The sequence below is a fragment of the Xyrauchen texanus genome, chromosome 27, assembly GCF_025860055.1.
Source record: "Xyrauchen texanus isolate HMW12.3.18 chromosome 27, RBS_HiC_50CHRs, whole genome shotgun sequence".
Taxonomy (NCBI): Eukaryota; Metazoa; Chordata; class Actinopteri; order Cypriniformes; family Catostomidae; genus Xyrauchen; species Xyrauchen texanus.
Window position 1 is genome coordinate 38,945,896 of NC_068302.1, and position 22,539 is coordinate 38,968,434.

Genomic DNA, 22,539 nt, shown 5'->3' on the forward strand with positions numbered 1-22,539 from the left:
CTTTTAATTTAGTTCAACGAAAATCATTTGTTAAAGTATTTTTGCATAAATTGCTGCAAACGGTTCAATACAAACTGTAAAACCATTCTTGCATAAATTGTTGCATTCGGTTCAATGGAAATTACTAGTAAAAGTCACTTTAGATCAATATGACCTTCGCATGAACGATTATTCAAACGATTTACAAAAGTTCATTGCAAATCGTTCGTAAATCTATTCTGATATAATCAAATGTGTTCAACGCAAATCGATCATTAAACCAATGTAACGTAAATTGTTGCATTCAGTAAAATAAATTTTGTTTTTAAAACCATTCTTTCATGAATAAGGCCCAATTTAAGTGCGAAAGAGATTTGAGAGCGAGCGAGGTCGGAAAGATTTTCACCAAATAATAACTTTAATAACAGATTTGGTCTGTTTCACACACAAAGTTATCATATGGCTTTAGAAAGCTTGGAATATACTGCATAAATCATATGAGCTATTTATATGATGTACTGTAATTCTTTGTACGGTCTACTTTAATTGTATGAAAGCAGTGTGAACATCTCCTTTTGTGTACCTCAAAAGAAAGTCATACCATGTGGGTGAGTTAATGAAGACTATAAACTCTTTCTTTAACTAACTGACCCCCCACCCACCCCCCTCCCTTCTCAAATAAACTCTTATCCCCGGACCTATTCAAATGCATAGTCCCGTTACCTTTGCTTGACCTGTGAGGTTTGGTTCACCACTCGTTCTGGTTTCACATTTCTTAAATTCCTCAACTGAAGTCTAGGTGACTTCAAGTGTTTAATCAGCCAATATGGAAACAATGGCAAAGAAAAAACATTGCAGGAAGAGTTTAGAGTTTAACTCGAAACCTGTCTTGCAGCTTAGACTGGGCAGGTGTAGTCGTCTAGCAAAATAGTTGCCACACAAAAAGAGCAAAGAAACTTGGGATCCTGGATATCATGTTCCAGTACACCTGAGATGAGAACGCACCACATCAAACAAAGAAGTGGGTTCAATCTTGGGCATCGATGAACCAGATCAGCATTTTTGTGCCACAGGTGTGGGGAATTGGGATCACCATGCTTGACTTCCCCACACTGAGTTTTTCAGGAAGGCCAAGTGAGAGTTTTTTAAGTGTTGAAACCACTCATGGGTAACCGGAATTGGACGTCTCGTGTTTAAAGTGCTAGTGAAGTCGGCTAGATTAAAAAGCTTGTCACAAGGTCAGGATTGTGATGTCACCGGTTCTTAGGCCATGTTCATAAGTGATGCATCACAATGCAGCCAAATTAGATCGCTCCCATTGAAAAGTAACAGATGTCTACATTGTAAGGGCCTCATTGAGACTTCTATTTTTGATGCAGTGCATAGCTACTCCAGGCATGCTACTTTCCCCATTTGTTAGTTATAAAATTATTAATCAAATAGTATTGATTACTATGCATTTTATTAGTTATATATTTAACTTCTAGGGCAGGGAATCGATACAGATTTCCAGTTTTTAAGCTCAGTCGATAGCATTTGTGACATCATTTTGATTACCAAAAATGACCAAATAAAGCCAAAATCGAGGTTAATGAGGCACTTGCAATGGAAGTGAATGGGGCCAATTTCTGGAGGGTTTAAAGGCAGAAATGTGAAACTTAGAAGTTTCAAAATGCAAAAAATGCATTAAATATTAGTATTTGTTTTTTTTTTCCAAATTCCATTTTATTTTTCCCTGAATTCCGTGTTTTCTGTTTTATTTTCTCTGAATTCCTGGTTTTAAAGGTTAATTACGTTTTTAATTACAGAGTCGCATTTTATAAATTTCGCTATGTTAGTTAAATGGAGCTTTTATTTTGCCTTTTTGACAGCTTCAATTCTCACCTCCGGAAAAGCAGTTTGCTATATGGGCTAACGTGCTAATTAAACCACAAAAGGCTATGATTTAATAATATAAATATATAGTCTGCATGTGCTATGCGCTTCACAGTGAATAAAGTGCTCTGTTCTTTGTCATTAATACAGACTGCTAATGTTAATGATGCAGTTAGTGTTTAAGCATTAGCTTCTCACATTCACTTACTGTTGAAGATTGCACTGTATGTACTGTAGACTATATTAGCTATTTGTTTAATTAAATCTCAACCTTTTGTGGTTTAATAATCACACTAAGACATACAGTATCACAATTGTTATTTGATTAATTGTGCACTTGTATGTTAATTTCATCCTAAGTATGTCAAATTCCATGACATTCCATGATTTATAATTAATTCAGTTTTTATGATTTCGCAATTCTGTCCGTGTTTTACACAATGGAAAAATCATAGGGCTCTAACTTACATTAGTTCTTCTGTTAAAACGTGTATTATTTGACCCCTAAAGTTGGTTAATTTGTCATTTAAAAACATTTTATGCTTATTTAGGGTTTATGGCATTACGTCGTCATGGCAAAGTGGTCAAATTGGATACAACTTTACACAGAAAAGGTTTGTAGGTGATTTTATCACACAAAAATCATGTTAACATGAATATTGTGGCTATACTTTTGAAACTGATTGGCCCCATTCATTAATATTGCAAGTGCCTCCGTGTAACCTAGATTGTAGCTTTTTTGCTATAAGTCAAAATATATTTTTCTGGTATTCAACATTATGCCACAAATGCTGTTGATTTAGCTTAACTTGTATTGAATCTGGAATATTCCTTGAATGTAGGCCTAACAAGAGGCTATTAAAAAATTCAGTAAATGTGATTTAATAATGTTCTTTTTGTTTCAGTGTGTTGTTAATACTTCAGACCAGTTACTCTGAAACATGGAAATCATGTAGAGAATAAAGTTATTTACATTTATTTATTATGAGTGATTTGAAACAAGGTAGCATAAGAAAGCAGAACCTCCAAACAAACCAGCAGGTGTTGTTCTAAATAATCAATATCAATATATTTTTCAAGTAGATTTTAAAGTAGACAATCATTTACTGCCACATGGACATTAAGACATACCAAAGCTCAGGATCACTCAGTGGGATCAGTGTTATATGTTACTGATGAACCTCTATGGTCATTTAACGGGTTTCCCAATAATCCGTGCTGGTCGTTTAGCAATAGCAGGTTGAAATTGCTGGCAGTAAAACGTTTGCTTTATTGATCGGTGCCTTTGGGGAACGCCACGGGCTTAAATATTAGCCTTGTGTCTGTCTCTCTGACGGATGTAGGACAAAGACTAAAGCCTGCTGGATGGGGAGCAACAGGGACACGTTAAATGTAATCTATCCCACGACAAAGAGCTTTTCATAGAGGTTCAAGCAATTATCAAGGGTGGGGGGTTTCAGCGAAAGCGGGTTAAAAGCTGGTGGGGCAGAGGGAGCCGTTGAGCCCCCACCGCAGATTGTATTCAAATCAAAACACATCCCGTAATGCAGCAGGACCTTGCCATCCTTCAATTCAAACAGGGCGGAACAAAGAGAAACAAGTTCAAGGCCTTTCTCAATACAATCTATCTTCCTCTGGATGTGCTGTGTGTTATTTTGTGGCATATTCAGGCTGTGTTGCAGTTTGTGCATGGCCGTATTTGTGAATGTGTCAGCGAGAGGTGCAGCCGCAACAATCACATGCGAGCCACAGACAATACGGGGGGATCTCTCTGGCTTTGCACTGAGAGATGGAAAAGATCAGCCGGAACAAAACCAAACGGAAAAGATAGACTATGCTAAAATAAACTGGGTTTGATTCCCATAAGCATACAGTGGGAGATGCCACCCTTATGTGCAGCTTGTATAACTTGGAGATTCTGCATTTTTTAGAGGTCTGTAAATGAATCATGTAATGCCAAATAAAAATGAACATTAGTGGTGTTGGCCATTGCATTTACATGCATGCATTTGGCAGATGCTTTTATCCAAAGAGATTTATAGTGCATTTTACTTATACATTTTATTAGTTTGTTTGATTCCTAGGAATCAAAACTGTGCTCTTGCTATTGCTAACACGATAATATATAGGGATGTGCAAAACTACCAATTTTCATAATCAACTATTAGGTGTGAAGGATAATAATGTATAATATAGGCTGCGTTAAGTTCACGTGACCCCGATCAGGCGCATTTCAGAGGGATATACTGATGCTAAGCACATCACTTCAACACCTTTCTGCGTATTCAAAAGCACATAACTGCAAGATAATATTGCGGGTTCACATCTAGTTAACAACATCAAGCAGTTTAACCTTTTTTACTAAAGGTGGGGCCTGGGTAGCTCAGAGAGTATTGACGCTGACTGCCACCCTGGAGTCGCAAGTTTGAATCCAGGGCGTGCTGAGTGAATCCAGCCAGGTCTCCTAAGCAACCAAATTGGCCCGGTTGCTAGGGAGGGTAGTCACATGGGGTAACCTCCTCGTGGTCACGATTAGAGGTTTTTGTTCTCAATGGGACGTGTGGTAATTTGTGTGTGGATCGCGGAGAGTAGCATGAGCCTCCACATGCTGTGAGTCCCTGCGGTGTCATGCACAACGAGTCACATGATAAGAGACTCCTCCTCCACCCGGATTGAGGTGAGTAACCGCCCCACCACGAGGAATCTACTAAGTAGTGGGAATTGGGAGAAAATGGATAACAAAAGAATACAAATAATAAATTCTCCCAATTAAAACCACCACCACTTAAAATATTAATGTTAGTAATTTATTGATCAGTTGTTAGACAACTAGTTGATTAGGCTTCCACCGTAGCACATCCCTACTTATAAACCATATATCACCTCAGTTGCACCACTTGCGCGCTCTCTCCTACGCACGCAAAAGGAGATATTCTAGCCGCACATTTCAAGGACAGTAAAGATGGTTCAAATGAAATTTCAGGAGCTATGGTAAAAATGTGGACATCATTTGGAATTATCTGTCAGTGTTTTTAAAGTGGAGGTGGAAATTAAACCTTTTAAATAAGATGGACAATAACCCGGCAACTACTCTGGAACTACTCGACCCATATAAACGAGAAGCCCTACGTTTCATAGAAGTCATGCAAGCCCTATGTTTAAAAGTATTTAGTCAACATTTCTACATTAAAATGTGATCTATTCAAATTGTATTACATTGCTGCCATAATAATGGACCGTTTGAAAAGTTTACGTGATCTGACTCTCGTTTTTCTTTCCCTTCTACTTAAGAGTTCCCACTCACTGTGGTGGGGTAGCGACATAATTGTATTATATTGAATTATTTCTAGGGATGTGCCCCAAGTGAAGGAGTTCAAGTACCTCGGGGTCTTGTTCACGAGTGAGGGGACAATGGAGCGGGAGGTTGGCCGGAGAATCGGGGCAGCAGGGGCGGTATTGCACTCGCTCTATCGCACCGTTAGTCACGAAAAGAGAGCTGAGCCGAAGGCAAAGCTCTCGATCTACCGGTCAATTTTTGTTCCTACCCTCACCTATGGTCATGAAGGCTGGGTCATGACCGAAAGAACTAGGTCACGAGTACAAGCGGCCGAAATGGGCTTCCTCAGAAGGGTGGCGGGCTTCTCCCTTAGAGATAGGGTGAGGAGCTCAGTCATCCGTGAGGAGCTCGGAGTAGAGCCGCTGCTCCGTTGCGTTGAAAGGAGTCAGTTGAGGTGGTTTGGGCATCTGGTAAGGATGCCCCCTGGCCGCCTCCCTAGGGAGGTGTTTCAGGCACGTCCAGCTGGGAGGAGGCCTCGGGGAAGACCCAGGACTAGGTGGAGAGATTACATCTCCACACTGGCCTGGGAACGCCTCGGGGTCGCCCAGTCAGAGCTGGTTAATGTGGCTCGGGATAGGGAAGTTTGGGGGCCCCTGCTGGAGCAGCTGCCCCCGCGACCCGACTTCGGATAAGCGGTTGAAGATGGATGAATGGATGGATGGATATTTCTAGGGATGCACCAATCCAATACCTGGATCGGTATCGGCTCCGATACTGAAGTTTTACGAAATACGAAGACGAGCACGATCCAAATCCAATACTGTGTGTTAGTCATGTTTGTTATTGTTTAATAACTAAATATAGCAAATGCACGTGCAGCTTCAGCATGTCAGTGAAAAAAAAAAAATGCTTGTACTGGAATTACTGTTAATTTTGCTGCTACATTATCCAGTATACTAGATTATAATAAAGTGTTTCTTAATAAGCTATACATTTATTTTGAAATAATGTGTAGTTGGAGGTTTGTGTTTCTTTACATATTAAAGAGCACTCCCACATTATTTATTTCCACACAATTATGTAAATATATTCTAAACTGATTATGCAAAAAAACCACACTGGTATCAGATCGGGATCGGTATTGTCCGATACTGAGATTTCCGATATCGGAATCGGATCAGAAGAGAAAAAGAGGTATTGATGCATCCCTAATTATTTCAAACATTTCTGTTACACAATTCTCCAACTTTCACAACTGTCCATTACCGGCAGGGCTGTTACTACACACAGGGCTAACGGATGGCACTTCCAAAACAGATATGTGATTTCCAAAACAGCTTTTGGATTGTAAACTCAGAGATGTGGGTTCGGATGGTAATTAAATTACCACACAACCTTGGTGTTTGTCAAAAAACAATAGGTAATTTGGCTGGAAATTTTGTCACGGGAGGTGGGAGAAAAATGCAGACATTTCGGATTCGGATGGCAATAAAATCACTGGCTACCCCCTGTAAATGCTGGCATTACCTCACGTCCACCTGTAAAATAATTGCCGTCCGAATAGGGCTTTTGTCGTATCATCACAACATTTTTCTTAGAGACAGTTGACATGATTGGGAACAAATTTTTGGCTTAAATTTATTTTCATTTATTTTTTTATTTTCTATATCATTAAAAATGTTGAAAAGTTTTCTTCACAATGATAACAAACTCTTAATTTTGGGTATCAGAGCTTAAAGGGTTAAACAAAAATATTGATGGTTGGAGAGGCTGTAGAGTGGCCAAAAACAAAAATGTTTAAGAAGGGGCAGTGGCCCCCCATTAGAGACACCACTTTTAGTGCCATAGGTTAGCACATTCTCTGTTGTCATTGAAAAATGACTCATCCAACAGTCATCAAAAGAAGCGAAACATGGCACACAATGCCCTGTAGTTAAGTGTGGAGGAGAGTTTCTAAGCTGTGTGCTCAGGGAGTTTAGGGCCAGCTAAGTTTGAAAAGCCGATGCCAGGATCCTAACACCATGTGTTTTTTGGCAGACTCTTCTACCACCCACAGGGTCAGAACCTGACTGTTGCTCATATGAGCTGGGCAGGAATTGTGATGGCCGGTCAGAAGCCTTGCATTACACTCCACTGAACATCAAGCAGACTTTTCAAAACAGCAACATAAAGCAACGTAAAGGTATGGAGGTAGACATCATGTGATTGGAGAGTGGTGGGGAAAAGATTTGAAAATGAGATCTGACAAAGCAATAAGCCAAACACAGAAGTAACATAGAAGAGGTCAAATGATTGGCTGTACTTGGGGTGAAATAAAAACATAAAAGAATCTTCTAGGACAGGAGGAGGAAAACCGCGAGAACCTGGAACACGCTCGGGAACCATCGAAAGCTGAATCTCATTGTCTGTGTATGTCTGGGATTTTCTTACTCTGATTGGTCGCTTGTATCCTGGTGACCGGCCATCATGTCAGTATTGACCCGTGCTGAATGATTGACGTGTCTGGAGGAAAATGATGGGGTCGGAAAAGGTCAAAGGTCTTTCAGTGCTTATTGGCTGTTGAAGGGCTGTCATTGATGCAGAAGGGCCTTCCTAACCCTGCTTTGGAATTCATGCAATGTAATCCAATTTTTGTTTATCAATTATATGCCCCATTCCTGCTGAGATCTGAAGTACTCCTCGAAATAACGAAATAGGACATTTGTTCCACAGGACTCAACATGGATTCAATCTGCTTGCATCCTCGAGTAGTTTAGATTTTTACCTTTCCTTCAAGCATTTTCACCGGCCCTCTTAAATCTATAACTTCATAAACACACTTTTCTAGTAAACAATAGCATATGGTATAAAACATTACAGATTTGCTTATAATTAATCACAGAAATCACATATGCAGTACGTAAGGTTTTAAAAATTGCTAGGGTGATTATTAGGCAGCTAGATAACGTTACTACAATCTTCAGTATATATATTTTTTAAAGACCCGTTGCTACAAAGCACCACAATTCTACGTTTAAGCCCAAACTAACCCGCATCTGTCAATCACAGTCAGATCTATTGTGTTTTCAAATATAAACACACGACTGACTCACTCTCTCTCTCTTGCTGTAATTCAGTCTGTCACTCAACTCTTTTGTGTACTTAAATCAAAACACTTTTTTACCGTCCCTACGTGTCATTTTTCAAAATCATTGGCACAAACGTTTCCCCTTCTTCCCTGTGTTTTTGGCCCATCAGGTTTCTACTATGACTGAATTCAAATCTAAACTCCCTCCCCATGGTTTCATCACTATAGTAACCTGAGAGAATTGTGTGGGGAGGGGGTGCGCACTTCATTCTGTTCCCATTGATGGATGGACGGTTTGTGGCGGGAAAGGGTTAAGTGTCCAATAGTGGGTGGCTTTTTCCCCCTGGTTTGCCCATCATGTGCTGTGAGTGTTAATATTCACACAATCAGTGCGTGTGCGTGCGCACGTGCGTGCATGCGTGTGTGTGTGTGTGTGTGTGTGTGTATAAACTTGTTTTGTTTAATTAATTTGTATGCATGTCCGTTTGATGTGTCTTTGCCATAAAACAACTGATGGGATTTTTTTCCCCTATAAGAATTAAATGGTTATTTTACCCTGAAATTAAAATTCTGTCATAATTTAATCACCCTCATGTTGTTCCAAACCCATATGAGTTTTCTTTCTTCCGTTAACACAAAAGAAGATGTTTTGAAGCATTTCCAGTTTTTTTCAAACTATGCATAGTGACCTTTAACCCTCCAATTGCTTTCAGGTCATTTTTGACCCAGGAGAAGTAGATCATCATTTTTAAATACCACATAGTTTTTAGTATGGAAACCAAATTTTGAGACATTTTCAAGACTATCAAAATACATATAATGCATTTTTCTTTTCTTTTCTTTTTTTCTTTTTTTCCAGATATTTTAATAAAATTGCATTCACGGGTAAATTTTGACCGAGTCATCAATTGTGGCTATACACATTATACTATGTAGATGTTTTTGTACATCTATGAATTAGACTTTTACTTCTAATTAATTAGAAACACTTTCCCATACTCTCTCAAACACTTTTTGTCAACACACATGTACACATACAAAAGAGACATGACTGATGTAATATACATAACAAATAAACTAAATCAAATGTGCTACTGTGTAAGGAGGTGTGACGAGAGCTAAAGTTCACGCATACATTAGTCTAAATAGGGGTTGAAAGAGGAAATAGAAATAAACCTTGTGTAAATTGTCATCTTTACGTGAAGTTAAAATGCCATTTCTAGCCATTTTACATGCAGATGCTTCAGCAAATAATCCAGCACTTTGAGAACAGTGTTCCCCAAAGACAAATTTGAAGGATTTTTGGCATTTTACAATCTACAGTGCACAATATAGTTAAAAAATTCAAGGGATCTGGTCAAATGGGCAAGACAAAACCAATTCTGAATGCGTGTGATCTCTGATTCCGCAGACATCACTGTCTTTAGTAAACCTTTGTTAGTCATCACCACTTGCCGCTGCATCCACAGATGCAAGTTAAGACTTTACTATGCAAAGGAGAAGCCATACATCAACACTGTCCAGAAGCCCTTTCGACTTCCCTGGGCTCAGTCTCATCTTAGATGGAAAGTAGAAGAGTGGAACTGTGTTTTTCAAAATCTTTTTGAAATGTGGACTCTTCATACCAAAAAACAAAGCCGTCGTGTTATCATTTGTGGAAGATACACCACACCTGCTATTATAGATACACCCTCTCTTTACCCTCTCTCTCTTGCTTTAATAACCACTCTCCGCCTCTGTCTCCAGATCAGAGGAGCCCTTTAATGATGGCATAAACACAGACCCTCTCTTTGAATGAACATACTCTGGGCTGCTCCTCATAGAAAAGGACAGTTCTAAAGGAGAAGATAGAATGAACGTTACTATGACAACGTTTTAGCAAACTGACTTAAGATTCGTCACAGTGAAATTTGCACTAGAGGTGCTACAACAACTGTGCATTTTATTCACGACTTTTAATGCTTGTATTACAGACTTGCATACATTAACACACTTATTATTATAGTTATAGTGTTGGACTTTGAACTCGGAAGACTGCAGTTCGAGGTCAGTTCCTGTTTGAGTGGCATATATAAAAATAAAGGCTTCTAACTAAAAAAAAGGATGGTCAAGTTTGTGGTATCATTATAATGAAAACTTTTCAATTTTTTTTATGATATATATTATGATAAATTATGAGACTCTCGGCCTAAGAAACTGCTGAAATATCACCAGAATACTTGGGCCAAAAATTTACTTTTTTTTCTGATTTTTCTGATTTGACGTTATGGATGTTAATAAGGTGGCTCTGAAAAACTGCAGGTTTTTTTGTTCCCAATCATATCAACTGTAACTGCATTAAATGTGTGTGCAGTAAAATGCGTTTTGATACAACAAAGCAATCAAAAGTTATAGCATTACAAATATAATTTATCCTAGTGTACAAAAACGTCTCCAAACAAATAAAACATAATAATTGTACATAAGAACTAATTACACATGCTAACACAACAATGACTAAAGGTTTGCAAAGCATTGAGACATGATGTTAGTAATGAGATTTGACAGAATGAGTGACATTTAGCTCAATAGCCGCTTTTCCACTATCGGGCCAGTGCGAGCTAGGGCTATCAACTGGCCAGCCAGGGCCAATAGCCTCGGACCTCAAGTCACGAGACCAATCTCTATGTGCATTCCCACCCTCTTTCTCGATTCTGTGGGTGGTGGTGGTGCATGGCCGTTCTTAGTTGGTGGAGCGATTTGTCTGGTTAATTCCGATAACGAACAAGACTGCGGCATGCTAAATAGTTATACGGCCTTGTGCGGTCGGTGTCCAACTTCTTAGAGGGACAAGTGCCGTTCATCCACGTGAGATGGAGCAATAACAGGTCTGTGATGCCCTTAGATGTCCGGGGCTGCACGCGAACCACAATGGGTGGATCAGCATGTCTACCCTGCGCCGAGAGGCGCGGGTAACCGCTGAACCCCACTCGTGATCGGGACTGGGGATTGCAACTATTTCCCATCAACGAGGAATTCCCAGTAAGCGCGGGTCATAAGCTCGCGTTGATTAAGTCCCTGCCCTTTGTACACACCGCCCGTCGATACTACCGATTGGATGGTTTAGTGAGGTCCTCGGATCGGCCCCGCCAGGGCTCCTCGCGGGCCTTGGCGGAGCCAAGACGATCAAACTTGACTATCTAGAGGAAGTTAAAGTCGTAACAAGGTCATTAGCACCGCAGTGTTGCCCTAAAACAAGCCCTTAATACACTGCCCTGGTGCCAACGTCTCACACACCCTGCCCGTTTCTCAAGCTGAGGTATAATGTTATCTAGTTATCTAGAGTGTGGAGTTTATTTAGTTTGTAAACATTAGCTAGCTAGCAATTTAGGTTACCGTTGACAACTCACCGGCTGTGACTGCCATGTCCCGAGTGGTCTCTCCACTAACAGCGTGACGATGTCCCAGCACACCATCCATAATCTTGAATCATGCAACGTTATTTCTTTGAGCACTGCTTTGTCCTGTGTGCGTATTATCGGATTTTACTGTCCCCTCAATGTTTGAATTTTTCCCGAACCTGTAACGTTGTGCACTGGATACATAACCTGGCAAGTTAGGCGAAACTCCGCCTTTGACATTGACCCCGCCTCAATCCGCAGTTGGCCTTGTTTGGCCTAAGGGTAATCGACTTGTCCTCCGCCACCAGGATTGAGGTGAGTAACAGCGCCAATGCAAGGACCTAGTAAGTAGTGAGAATTGGGCATTCCAAATTGGGAGAAATGATGTGATATAATAATGAATGAATGATTGGGATTTTACTTTCAGAACCAAACTCTTACACTCTATTGCTCATACTTTTTAAGCATATTAATCTTTTGTTTATGACTTGTCCCACACTGTTGATGCAACGGGCATTTCTAACCAGTTAAAGTTATGATTTCTACATGGCAGACAATAAAATGGTCCAAAAAACCCTTCATCGAAGGAGGGTTTCAAGCCATATCTAGAGACCAGAATATTTTAAAGATTTAAGAGTGGGATCTTTTGACACTTGGCCAGTAAGCAAACACCTAGCAACCACCCAGGACACCTTACTCATCCAAATTCAGTATTAATGTATTCAGTTCCTCAACAAATTGTGAAGTTACAAGGCTGAAAAAAATGGATGTGGTAGTGTCCACCGGTTGTTCAACTGTAGGTAAACATTTGGATTTTGAATTATGAACAGTGGCTATTTCAAGCATAATATATTTCTAATGAAATCTACGGAGTATGTTTTTGTGTCGAGACTCCAGTTGTCTTCACAGTCTTAATCACAGACAAGTATCAACTATTTTGCAGAAGTACTATTCAATAACGCTGGACTCTTTCTGTGAGTCTCTCTATAATCTTCTGTTACTGTAGGTCGTGTGTCTTTGAGTCGTGGAGCATCTCTTCTGGTTGATAAATTGACTCTGGAGGATGAGGGCTGGTTTGAGTGTCGGATTCTCCTACTGGACAGAACCACAGATGAGTTCCAGAATGGCACCTGGAATTTCCTTTCCATCTCCGGTAAAACAAAGAAATGAAATGGATTTGCTCTTGTTTTATAAGACTGGTTTCAGTCTTTACACTGTTTTAATTCATCATGCACACTATTGAGAAAGCATACACAAAAACGTTTTTGAGGTATCGCTATCAATATGGTTTAGTAGAAATCAAATATGCATTTGTTTATACGATATATACAATTATTGAGGTACCCTTGTGCTTTTTGTTCATCCTATTGAATTAATAAAGTACCTTTATTCCTATAATAAGTTATCAAACCTCTGATTAAACCCCTGTTATCTTTATTTTTGCCATTACCTTTTCTTTTGGCAAAACATAATTTTTTTAATAATGTTGGTTGTTTGGTTGGTTGTCAACCATAGCAAAAATGATTATTTTCTGTCAGCTGGTAAAATAAACATTTTAAAAACAAAGCATTGATTTTTCACACATTGATCTTTACCATCTCTTTTGTAGTTCCTCCGGTATTCGTGAAGACACCACCTGCCTTTCTGGAGGTCCTGTTGGGTGAATCTCTCACACTTCACTGTGAAGCTCATGGAAACCCCAAACCCATCATCACCTGGAGAAAAGATGGAGCTACAGATAAGAAACATGATACAATTCAGGTAGACAGGCTTTTTAGTTTGACCGCTGATCAAAGAAACTTTAAAACTCAACATGAAATCTATTGAATTTATTAACATCTTGCTCCTATGATCTTGCTCCCTCTTATCTTTCGAACATGTTGGGTACATCTCCATCTAGATCTCTGAGATCAGACAAGCAGAACTTGCTCTGTATTCCCAGATCTAGACTTAAACAAAAGGGTGATTAGAGCTTTTGCCATAGCAGGGCCTAAACTCAGATCAGCTAAATCACTCTCCATTTTAAATCCATGTCAAGAACGCACTTGCTGATAACACTGTATGATATTGTATTATAGATGCTTTTGACGCCAGATGTACGCCTCCTTGTATTTGTCTTATTGTGTTTGTTAGCGTTTACGTGATGGTCTTATTGTTAACAACAGTTGTTTTAATTGGCTATATAAATAAATAGAAATAAAAGATCATGGTTCCTAGTTCCTCGTTTAATTTTTGCACAGTTAATCAATGCAAAACTTTGGTATATAACGCCTACTTTTCACGATTCAATCAATTCCTGCTATTTGTTCTAGCAAAATGGTTCACGAATGCCGTTTCCTGTTGGCTTGATTTTTGGCTGTTTGCTTGAGTATCTCTTTTACCTCCCTAAATATTCATTTCCCTCAACAGGTACTCAATGAAACCTTGTTATTAAGCAAGGTTACCAGGGAAACGTCAGGAATGTACAAGTGTCACGTGTCAAACCAAGAGGGGAACCTCTCCCACACCACCCAGCTGCAGGTCAAAGGTCAGTTATGCTCCACCTCTTGTCCACGTGGGCACAGAAAGGCAGCAGCTTAGCTGTGACAATGAGACTAAATGCAGTTAAATGGCTTGTAGAGTATTAACCATTTACCTTAAGAAGCATTGGGCATGAGAACATTGCATCTGTGGTGCAAATTGAATAAACTGGTGTGTGTGTGTGTGTGTGTGTGTGTGTGTGTGTGTGTGTGTGTGTGTGTGTGTGTGTGAGCGTGTATTTATCACTTTGTGGGTACCAAATGTCCCCATAAGGATAGTAAAACCCGAAATTTTTGACCTTGTGGGGACATTTTGTCGGTCCCCATGAGGAAAACAGCTTATAAATCATACTAAATTATGTTTTTTGAAAAGGTAAAAATGCAGAAAGTTTTCTGTGAGGGTTAGGTTTAGGGGTAGGGTTAGGTTTAGGGGATAGAATATAAAGTTTGTACAGTATAAAAACCATTATGTCTATGGAAAGTCCATATAAAACATGGAAACACAACATTATTTGAACTTATTTTCTGGCAAGTTTATTTTGTTCTTCATTAACAGTACAAACAATGCACACAAACTAAACCGAACAGTCAAAATCCTCAAGTAAAACTTCATTATTACCAATAAAAATGTGCTTCTGCCATGATTCTTTAGTCTTGAAGGCACCATTATTACATTATCTTGCTTATTACTGTAGCGTGCTCATGAGAAATACAATGAGACAGTGATGTACAGTGATGTAGCTTATGACTGGAAATGTAACAAATTATTAAAATAAATGATTAAAATTCACTATAAACTAAATAAAAGGCGTTAATGAGTCATTGAACATTGCATTACAATAATACCCATTTATACCCATTTTAAAACATGGTAAATGATCCTCTATGTTGATAATCATGCACTTGAAACGCAAATGCTGGCATTGTCATCTTGCTTCTTATACATCAACTTACAAGCTTTGGACAATAGAACGCTACATGGTCATTAGCTGGAATAGTATGTAGGAAGAAAATCCCACATCCGTTTTTGAATGGAATAAAACATAAGAACTTACCATAAAAGTGACTGTACTTGTAAAACTGTAGTCTGAAATGAGCAAACACTGCCCCCTTATGGTTGGAATGCCACAGCACATTGCACTGTGGCAGTTGATTTATCATATTCTTTTCATATTCTGGGTTTTCCCCCAATTCATGTTGCTAGCTTGAACCATTAACTTTTGCTTAAGCCTAAATCTCACCCAAAGCTGATAACATTCTTCCAAATTTCTTCCATGGTTTTAAACAGGTCCTCCAATTATCATCATTTCCCCCGAGGACACCACCATGAACATGTCCCAGGATGCAGTTCTGCAATGCCAAGCGGAGGCGTACCCTTCTAACCTCACATATGAGTGGTGGAAACAAGAACAAAACGTGCATCACATCGAGTAAGTGAACTACTATTAAAACTGTGCTAACATATTTCATATATAGTGTAGCATTTGTACACATCATTCTGGAAAACATGATTGTGAATGGTCAATCACTGCATTCTTCTGTATAATGACCACTAAACTGTATAATTGTATTAAATAGCTGTGCCAGTTTAATGTCTCTTGTTTAACACCTCGCTCATTTTGTTCTCATATAAGAAAACGATTTCAGCTCGAATCAATATTTCATGAGCATTTATTTATTTAAGTAGCCGGGTCCCGATTACCTTTAACTGGGGCCGGATTCATGAAAGTCTTCTTAAGAAAAAAATAAAGTTCTTACTAAGCTTGTAAGAATGCTGTTTAGGAACATGTATCATAACAAATATTTATTTATTATAAAATGTAACATTTATGAAGTCTTTTTGGGAATGCAAAATATTCGTAACTTTTTTTTCTTTTCTTTTTTTAAATCAAATCCGCCCTCTGGTTTATTTTGTGATTATGAATGCTGTACATTGAACATCGTGTCACTCATAATGGTGAAAGTGGAGTGGTGGTGGCGTAGTGGGCTAAAGCACATAACTGGTAATCAGAAGGTTGCTGGTTTGATCCCCAGATCCACCACCATTGTGTCCTTGAGCAAGGCACTTAACTCCAGGTTGCTCCGGGGGGGACTGTCCCTGTAATAAGTGCACTGTAAGTCGCTTTGGATAGAAGCACCTGCCAAATGCATAAATGTAAAGTTATCTTTTTGTTTGTTGTTGAAATAGAGGCTAATTCCATTAACTACGCAGGGTAAAACAGAGAGAAATGGTCAATAAAGTGTCTAGTTGGGTTATTCCCTACACTAAAAGCAATAAATATGTATAATATCTAAATGTATGACCACACACAGGTGAAGCAAATAATGTTGATCATCTCCTAACAAGGCCACTTGTCAAGATCTGGGTAGATTATATGGTGAGCAAACAATCAGTTCCCGTAGTCAACGCGTTGAATGCAGGAGAAATGGGCAGGAGTAAAATCCTGAGCGACTTTGACAAGGGCCAAATTGTTATGGCTAGAGCATCACTGAAACGGCAAGGCTTGCGGGGTGCTCCCGGTCAGTAGTGGTGAGTACCTACAGACAGTGGTCCGAGGAGGGACAAACCACAAACTGGCGACAGGGTGTTGGGCGCCCAAGGCTCATCAATGCGCGAGGGCATGAAGGCTATCCCATCTGGTCCAAACCGACAGAAGGTTTACTGTGGCTCAAGTCACAGATAACCGTGTTATATGTCACAACACACTGCTGCATATGGGGCTGCATAGCCGCAGACTGGTCAGAGTGCCAATGATGACCCCTGTCCTACATCGAAAGGGCCTACAATGGGCACGCGAATGTTGGAATTGGACCTTGGAACAGTGGAAGAAGGTCGCCAATGGCCGGATACACGAAACACTATTAAGACATTTCTTCATAATTACCATTTTCTTCATAATTTGTAACTTAAGACAAATTTTTTTTATATTTTGTATTCCCGAATAAACTTCTTAAGAAAGTTCTTTTATTTTTTCTTAAGATTGTTCTTAAGAAAAAAACGTAAGCATTCAAAATCTCTGAAAATAAAAGTGTCTGTAATGTCAATAAAGGTCATAAGTCTTTTATAAAATGTCATTTCTGTTTGACCCTCAATTGGATGTGTGTTTGCATTTTATAGAACTCTGAAATCGCGGGTGAAAATCTTGGTGGATGGGACGCTCCTCATATCAGGTGTTATTCCTGAAGATTCTGGAAATTATACTTGCACTCCCACCAATGGTCTGATGACTCCTCCCTCTGCATCTGCCTACCTCAAAGTTAAACGTGAGTGATGCGCACGTGTGAGTGTGTGTTAAAGGAAGAGAAAATGTGTTAGTTCTATATCAATTATTGGATGAAATGGTAAAATCTGGATTCTCACTTATAGATCCTGCACGAGTGGTCCGGATGCCCCGTGAGACTTATCTGCCTGCAGGCTATGAGGGGAACCATCATATGCCCAGTTCAAGCTGAGCCACCAATGCTGTATGTTAACTGGACCAAAGATGGGGCCTCCTTAGACCTGGAGCAGGTACGTTGTGAATGTTTGGGTGGATGTTTGGGTATGTCTAGGTCTTTTTCATCCAAAAAAAAAATAACAATCACTTTCATCATACAAAATATAATTATTTATTTTATTTATACCTTTAAACTTCGTAATATTATTAATTATCATGTCTACTTTGACATTAATTAATTTCTTCATCTTGATTGATCAGTATCCAGGATGGATGGTCAACTCGGAGGGCTCTGTGTTTATAACCACAGCCAATGATGATGCTGTGGGCATGTACACATGTACAGCCTATAACAGTTACGGGACCATGGGTCAATCAAATCCAACCAAAGTTATTCTGAAGGTAAACAGCATGTGTCTAGAAAAGCAAATACTTGGAGACATGATGACAAATGTCACCATAAAAACTGCATTGCATAATTTATGACCAACCCATTTGCAAGTGCTTCCACAAGTTCTCTTCTTTACAAACCACTGGTGTCAACAGGACCCGCCCTCGTTCCGTGTCTCACCCCGTGCCGAGTATCTACAGGAAGTGGGCAGGGAGCTGGTGATACCCTGTCAATCTCAGGGAGACCCCGCCCCTAACATCACATGGACAAAGGTAAGCCTTTCCCATAGACCTCCCATAAGCTGGCACATGCTGAATCCCTAAAAGACCCAATGTAATGGTTTAATGAAAGTAATCATCTTTAGTGTGTTTCCTATTAAAACAGGAAGTTGCTGTTGGACATATTAAAGGATGTGTTATGTTTTTTTTTTAAATAGCCTTCAGTTTACATTACAGCCCAACTTTGTCATTCTAAAGAGCATTCAGTTGGACAAAAAAACTGTATACATATATTTGTGCAAGATGATGCCATTAAAATTGCTGTTCCATTTTCCTGGAAGTGAAATACTGTACCTTCTAAGCGTGAATAGATGCTAAAAGTTTATTTGGTCTAAGGAGTAGTAGTAGCATACATTAAAACTAACAGACATGGAGCAAAAACTCAAGGAATCTGAGGAATCAATTTTTCTTGATCTTTTGACATATAAGAGGTCATTGTATTATAAAAAAAACATTCTGTAAGTTTCAGAACTTAAAACTTCCTCTTCACTGCAAAAAGAGCATTTGTTGAATCCAAGCTGCCAAAATGACTCGTTCTCTACTTCCTCCACATTGTGATGTCACAGTGTGGTAGACATTTGCATCTCACCGCCTCCACCACAACACATCAATGCCTACTTTACCCTATCACTTCTGAAGCCTGCACATTAGCGGTGAGCAGTGAGATGCCAAGGAGAGAGAGAGCAAGTCAGACAAGAGCAGAGAGCCAATCATATCAGTGCGCATTTACTGTCAAGTCGTAAAGGAAAAGCAGCACCAAAACCGAGCCATTTCTGACAGAGGATCTGAATGAGGGTGGAAAATGATCATGTTTAACAAATATATGACTTTGTAAAAAAACTTTACTAATGCTATTATGTGATTGGTAAAGTGATCTTTAAGGAACAAATTGAATAATAGATGCTATATTATTCTGCTGCAATCAAGTTGTTATTTTTATCATCCACTTTAGCTCGGTCCCGCCCCTCGCTCTCCATTTACAGTCCTATCCAATGGCTCTCTGGTACTGCATCCTCTCAGTAAAGACCACCAGGGGGCGTGGGAGTGTCTTGCCACAAACCGTGTGGCCACTGTCAGCGTTGGAACCATGGTGTTAGTGCTAGGTGAGAGGAACAGTGAATGAATGATGTGGTTAGATGGATCCGCATCGGCCACTGAAAAACCCATATCGGTCGACCACTACCTTAAACCAAGAACCATTCTAGACATCAAATGGAACATAAATGTACATTAGACTAAAAAAAAAACCAGAGGTGGGACATTTGCTTACTGATTTTAGAATTCCACAACACTGGCTTAAGTGTCCAGTTACTGTAGATTTTGGAGCCATGGTATGTTAAATATATCTGCATGCTTTACCTAACTCTCTCTCTGTTGTTGTCTTTGTCTCCTTTAGGCACAAGTCCTCATGCTGTTACCTCTGTATCTGTGGATCCAGGGATGAATCAGGCCAATGTGTCCTGGGAGCCAGGCTTTGATGGAGGATACACACAGAAATTCACTGTCTGGTGGGTCACCTCAGCTTGACTGCATCAGTAGCATTGAATTAATTGTATAGTACATTCATTGTATCAGTATGCAAGATCCTGTATAAAATTGTGATTTATACCTTTCTGACTCTATCAGGGTAAAACCCACTGTGAGAGGCAAACATGAATGGGCATCAATCCCTGTACCAACATCCAAAACGTCCCTGCTGGTGACGGGTCTGCAAGCAGCCACTAGTTACCAGTTCAGTGTTCTTTCCCAAAACAAGCTGGGCTCTGGACCTTTCAGTGAGATCGTCACCATTAGGACTCTTGGTCAGCACCTTTTTTATATATACATATAGCCGTTACAAACCACACACTTTATGACATGCATATATCTTTCTCTAGCTTTACACATATAGACATACAGTACTGTATATCTTATACAGGGTAAGATTTAGACTGCCCGTTCCTTTTTAAATATACTCCATTATTTGATGCAACAATATATTCTAGGGTGACTTAATTATTCCGCACCCTTGAGCTGTGTGAAGTTGCATGGTTGAGTAGAATGTCTGTTTTTACCTAGCAGGTCCTCCAACTGAAGTGCCTACTGTGGTGACCACAATCGCAAAATTTTCCCCTCCAACCTCCCTATCAGCCAATCGCACCTCAGCGGGTGTACTGCTGCAATGGTTGCCACCTCCAGAAGAGTTTCCACCAATCACAGCCATTGTCCTTCAAGCGAGGCGGGAAAAGGGGGAATGGGTCACTCTATATAGAGCGATCACTGTCAACGCAACCGAACTGATAGTTCAGGGACTTTTCCAGGTAAAAATATAAAACATTTGTGAAACGTCAAGAAAATAAAAAAATTAAAAACAATCCAAAAATGTCCCTAATGTTTGCCATTACAATAGTTGGACTTGACTCCTGAGTTTCCTTCAATTATTTACCACAGGACTCCAACTATGAGCTGCGTCTTCTGTCTCGCAGAGACAAACTGGTCAGTGCGCCCAGTGAATCAGTCGTCATCTCCACTGAAGGTGAGGCTAAAGCAGAATTCTGTCTGTATATTAACAAATCTCAAGTGTGTGTTGTTGTGCTGATTTTATTCATGTAAAATAGTTAAACATATTACATGTAATATTAGAATAAAAGATCTATTCTTGATTGCTGTTGATGATTATTATTATATTATTAAAATGTAATCAGAAATGTGTTGCCTTCAGGTATGGAGATTTATCCAGCACCTCCCAGCCTCCTGGCTAACGTCCCTGAACCCCTGTTGGCTGGCGTGATTGGAGGCGTTTGTTTCCTGTTTGTAGCCATCATACTCTCTTTGGTGGCCACTTGCATAATGAACCATAAAAGGGAACGACACAGAATAAAGAGGCGTGATGGTAAAAGCAATGAAATTGTTATTGCCGTGATATTGAAAATGGCAGAATTTGTTTGTTTTTTTACTGTAAGAAACAGCTATGAACATACATACATTACGCCTGTTTCACATATCCTCTGTGAGCTGGGCGTGAGCGAGGCGTGAGCAGAGTGTCTTCGTTTTGGCGCCATATAAACAGATTACACCTTTCACATTGCAAGCGGGAGTCGCAAGGTAAAGCGTCCCAGCTGTGGCAGTGAGCGGATAGTTTCAGCGCTGTGCCTGTTATTGCCATGCGGCTCAGCTGATCTCAGAGGCTCTTGAGTGTTGCAGGAGATTGTAGAAAAGCTGCAAAAGCAAATAAACAATATTTCATGAAATATTAAACATTTAAAAAAAAAAATAATTGTGTAATCTGATGTAAAGCATCACAATTTATGATACCATTGTTGTCAGATTTGTATGTTCTTTGATCGTAATCATGGCTAATTGCTTTGTAAATTTCAGTCTTTCCACATTCAAGTAGATAGGAGCTGTACTTTTATACTTAAGAAAATAGCTGCCCAGCCTGCCCAAGAGCGTTCCAAAGATGACCACAGAATGGACTGACTTGCCTCGAAAGGGGCTTTGATATATTAACCAATCACGACCAAATACGCTGATAAACAAGTGCAAGTGACTGCCCGCCATTGCCGTAGGAACCTAGAAACGAGCCAGTGTGAATGCCCAAATGCGACACCTTGCTCACACCTTGCTCACACCTCGCTGACACCTCGCTGACACCTCGCTGACACCTCGCTGACACCTCGCTTAAGCACAGCTCACACCATGCTCATGGAGTATGTATGAATTCAGCCTTAGGAGCATAAACATTCAGATACAATACATAGACCTCGTACTGCGTATCATAAGATAATTAACCAAATGTTTATGTAAAATGACCAGTGTTTTCACCTCTCATTCAATCCAATCCTTATGCCTTTGATGCATTATATATGGCTATAATTGTATTCACATTTAATTCCTCATGGACTGATTCGAATGGACATGACATATTTGTTCTGAACCATCAAGTGTTGTCGTCGTGCATGGCATCTCTATTTCTGTTGAGGCTGCATTTGTTTTTTTCACCTTACTTTTGATTCATTTTCTGTGGCATGATATGAACTTTGCACCCTCCCCACCGTTTCAGATACTCCCTCTGCCTTCCAGAAGAGTTCATCTCTGCAGTAAGTGTCCATCTTTGCTATGCATGTGTCATTCCTGTGCTCCTCCATCTTTATCACTGTACCATTTGTGAGGTCTTTTGTAATGTCAGCCTGAAGGGATGATACATTTCTTTCAAACATTTGGCCAAATTCCCCGCATTGGCCTTCATCAGTCATGGCCGCCTTATAGTCCCCAACCATTAATTGGCTCTATAACTCTACATTCTCCTCTCCACCAATAGCTGGTGTGTGGTAAGTGTACTGGGGCACTATGACTG

At 39.7% G+C, this 22,539-nt stretch overlaps 1 protein-coding gene across 1 annotated transcript in view; it reads left to right on the plus strand.

Moving 5' to 3' along the window:
• Window positions 1–22,539, plus strand: part of LOC127621347 (uncharacterized) — a 60,325-nt gene that overhangs the window by 31,693 nt on the left and 6,093 nt on the right. The window contains 16 exon segments of the mRNA XM_052094912.1: window positions 12,585–12,731; window positions 13,188–13,339; window positions 13,988–14,105; window positions 15,386–15,527; window positions 17,216–17,361; window positions 17,465–17,514; window positions 17,516–17,608; window positions 17,796–17,936; window positions 18,081–18,197; window positions 19,156–19,306; window positions 19,600–19,711; window positions 19,830–20,005; window positions 20,262–20,503; window positions 20,634–20,718; window positions 20,905–21,075; window positions 22,246–22,282. Coding sequence (XP_051950872.1) covers window positions 12,585–12,731; window positions 13,188–13,339; window positions 13,988–14,105; window positions 15,386–15,527; window positions 17,216–17,361; window positions 17,465–17,514; window positions 17,516–17,608; window positions 17,796–17,936; window positions 18,081–18,197; window positions 19,156–19,306; window positions 19,600–19,711; window positions 19,830–20,005; window positions 20,262–20,503; window positions 20,634–20,718; window positions 20,905–21,075; window positions 22,246–22,282 — 2,080 coding nt within the window.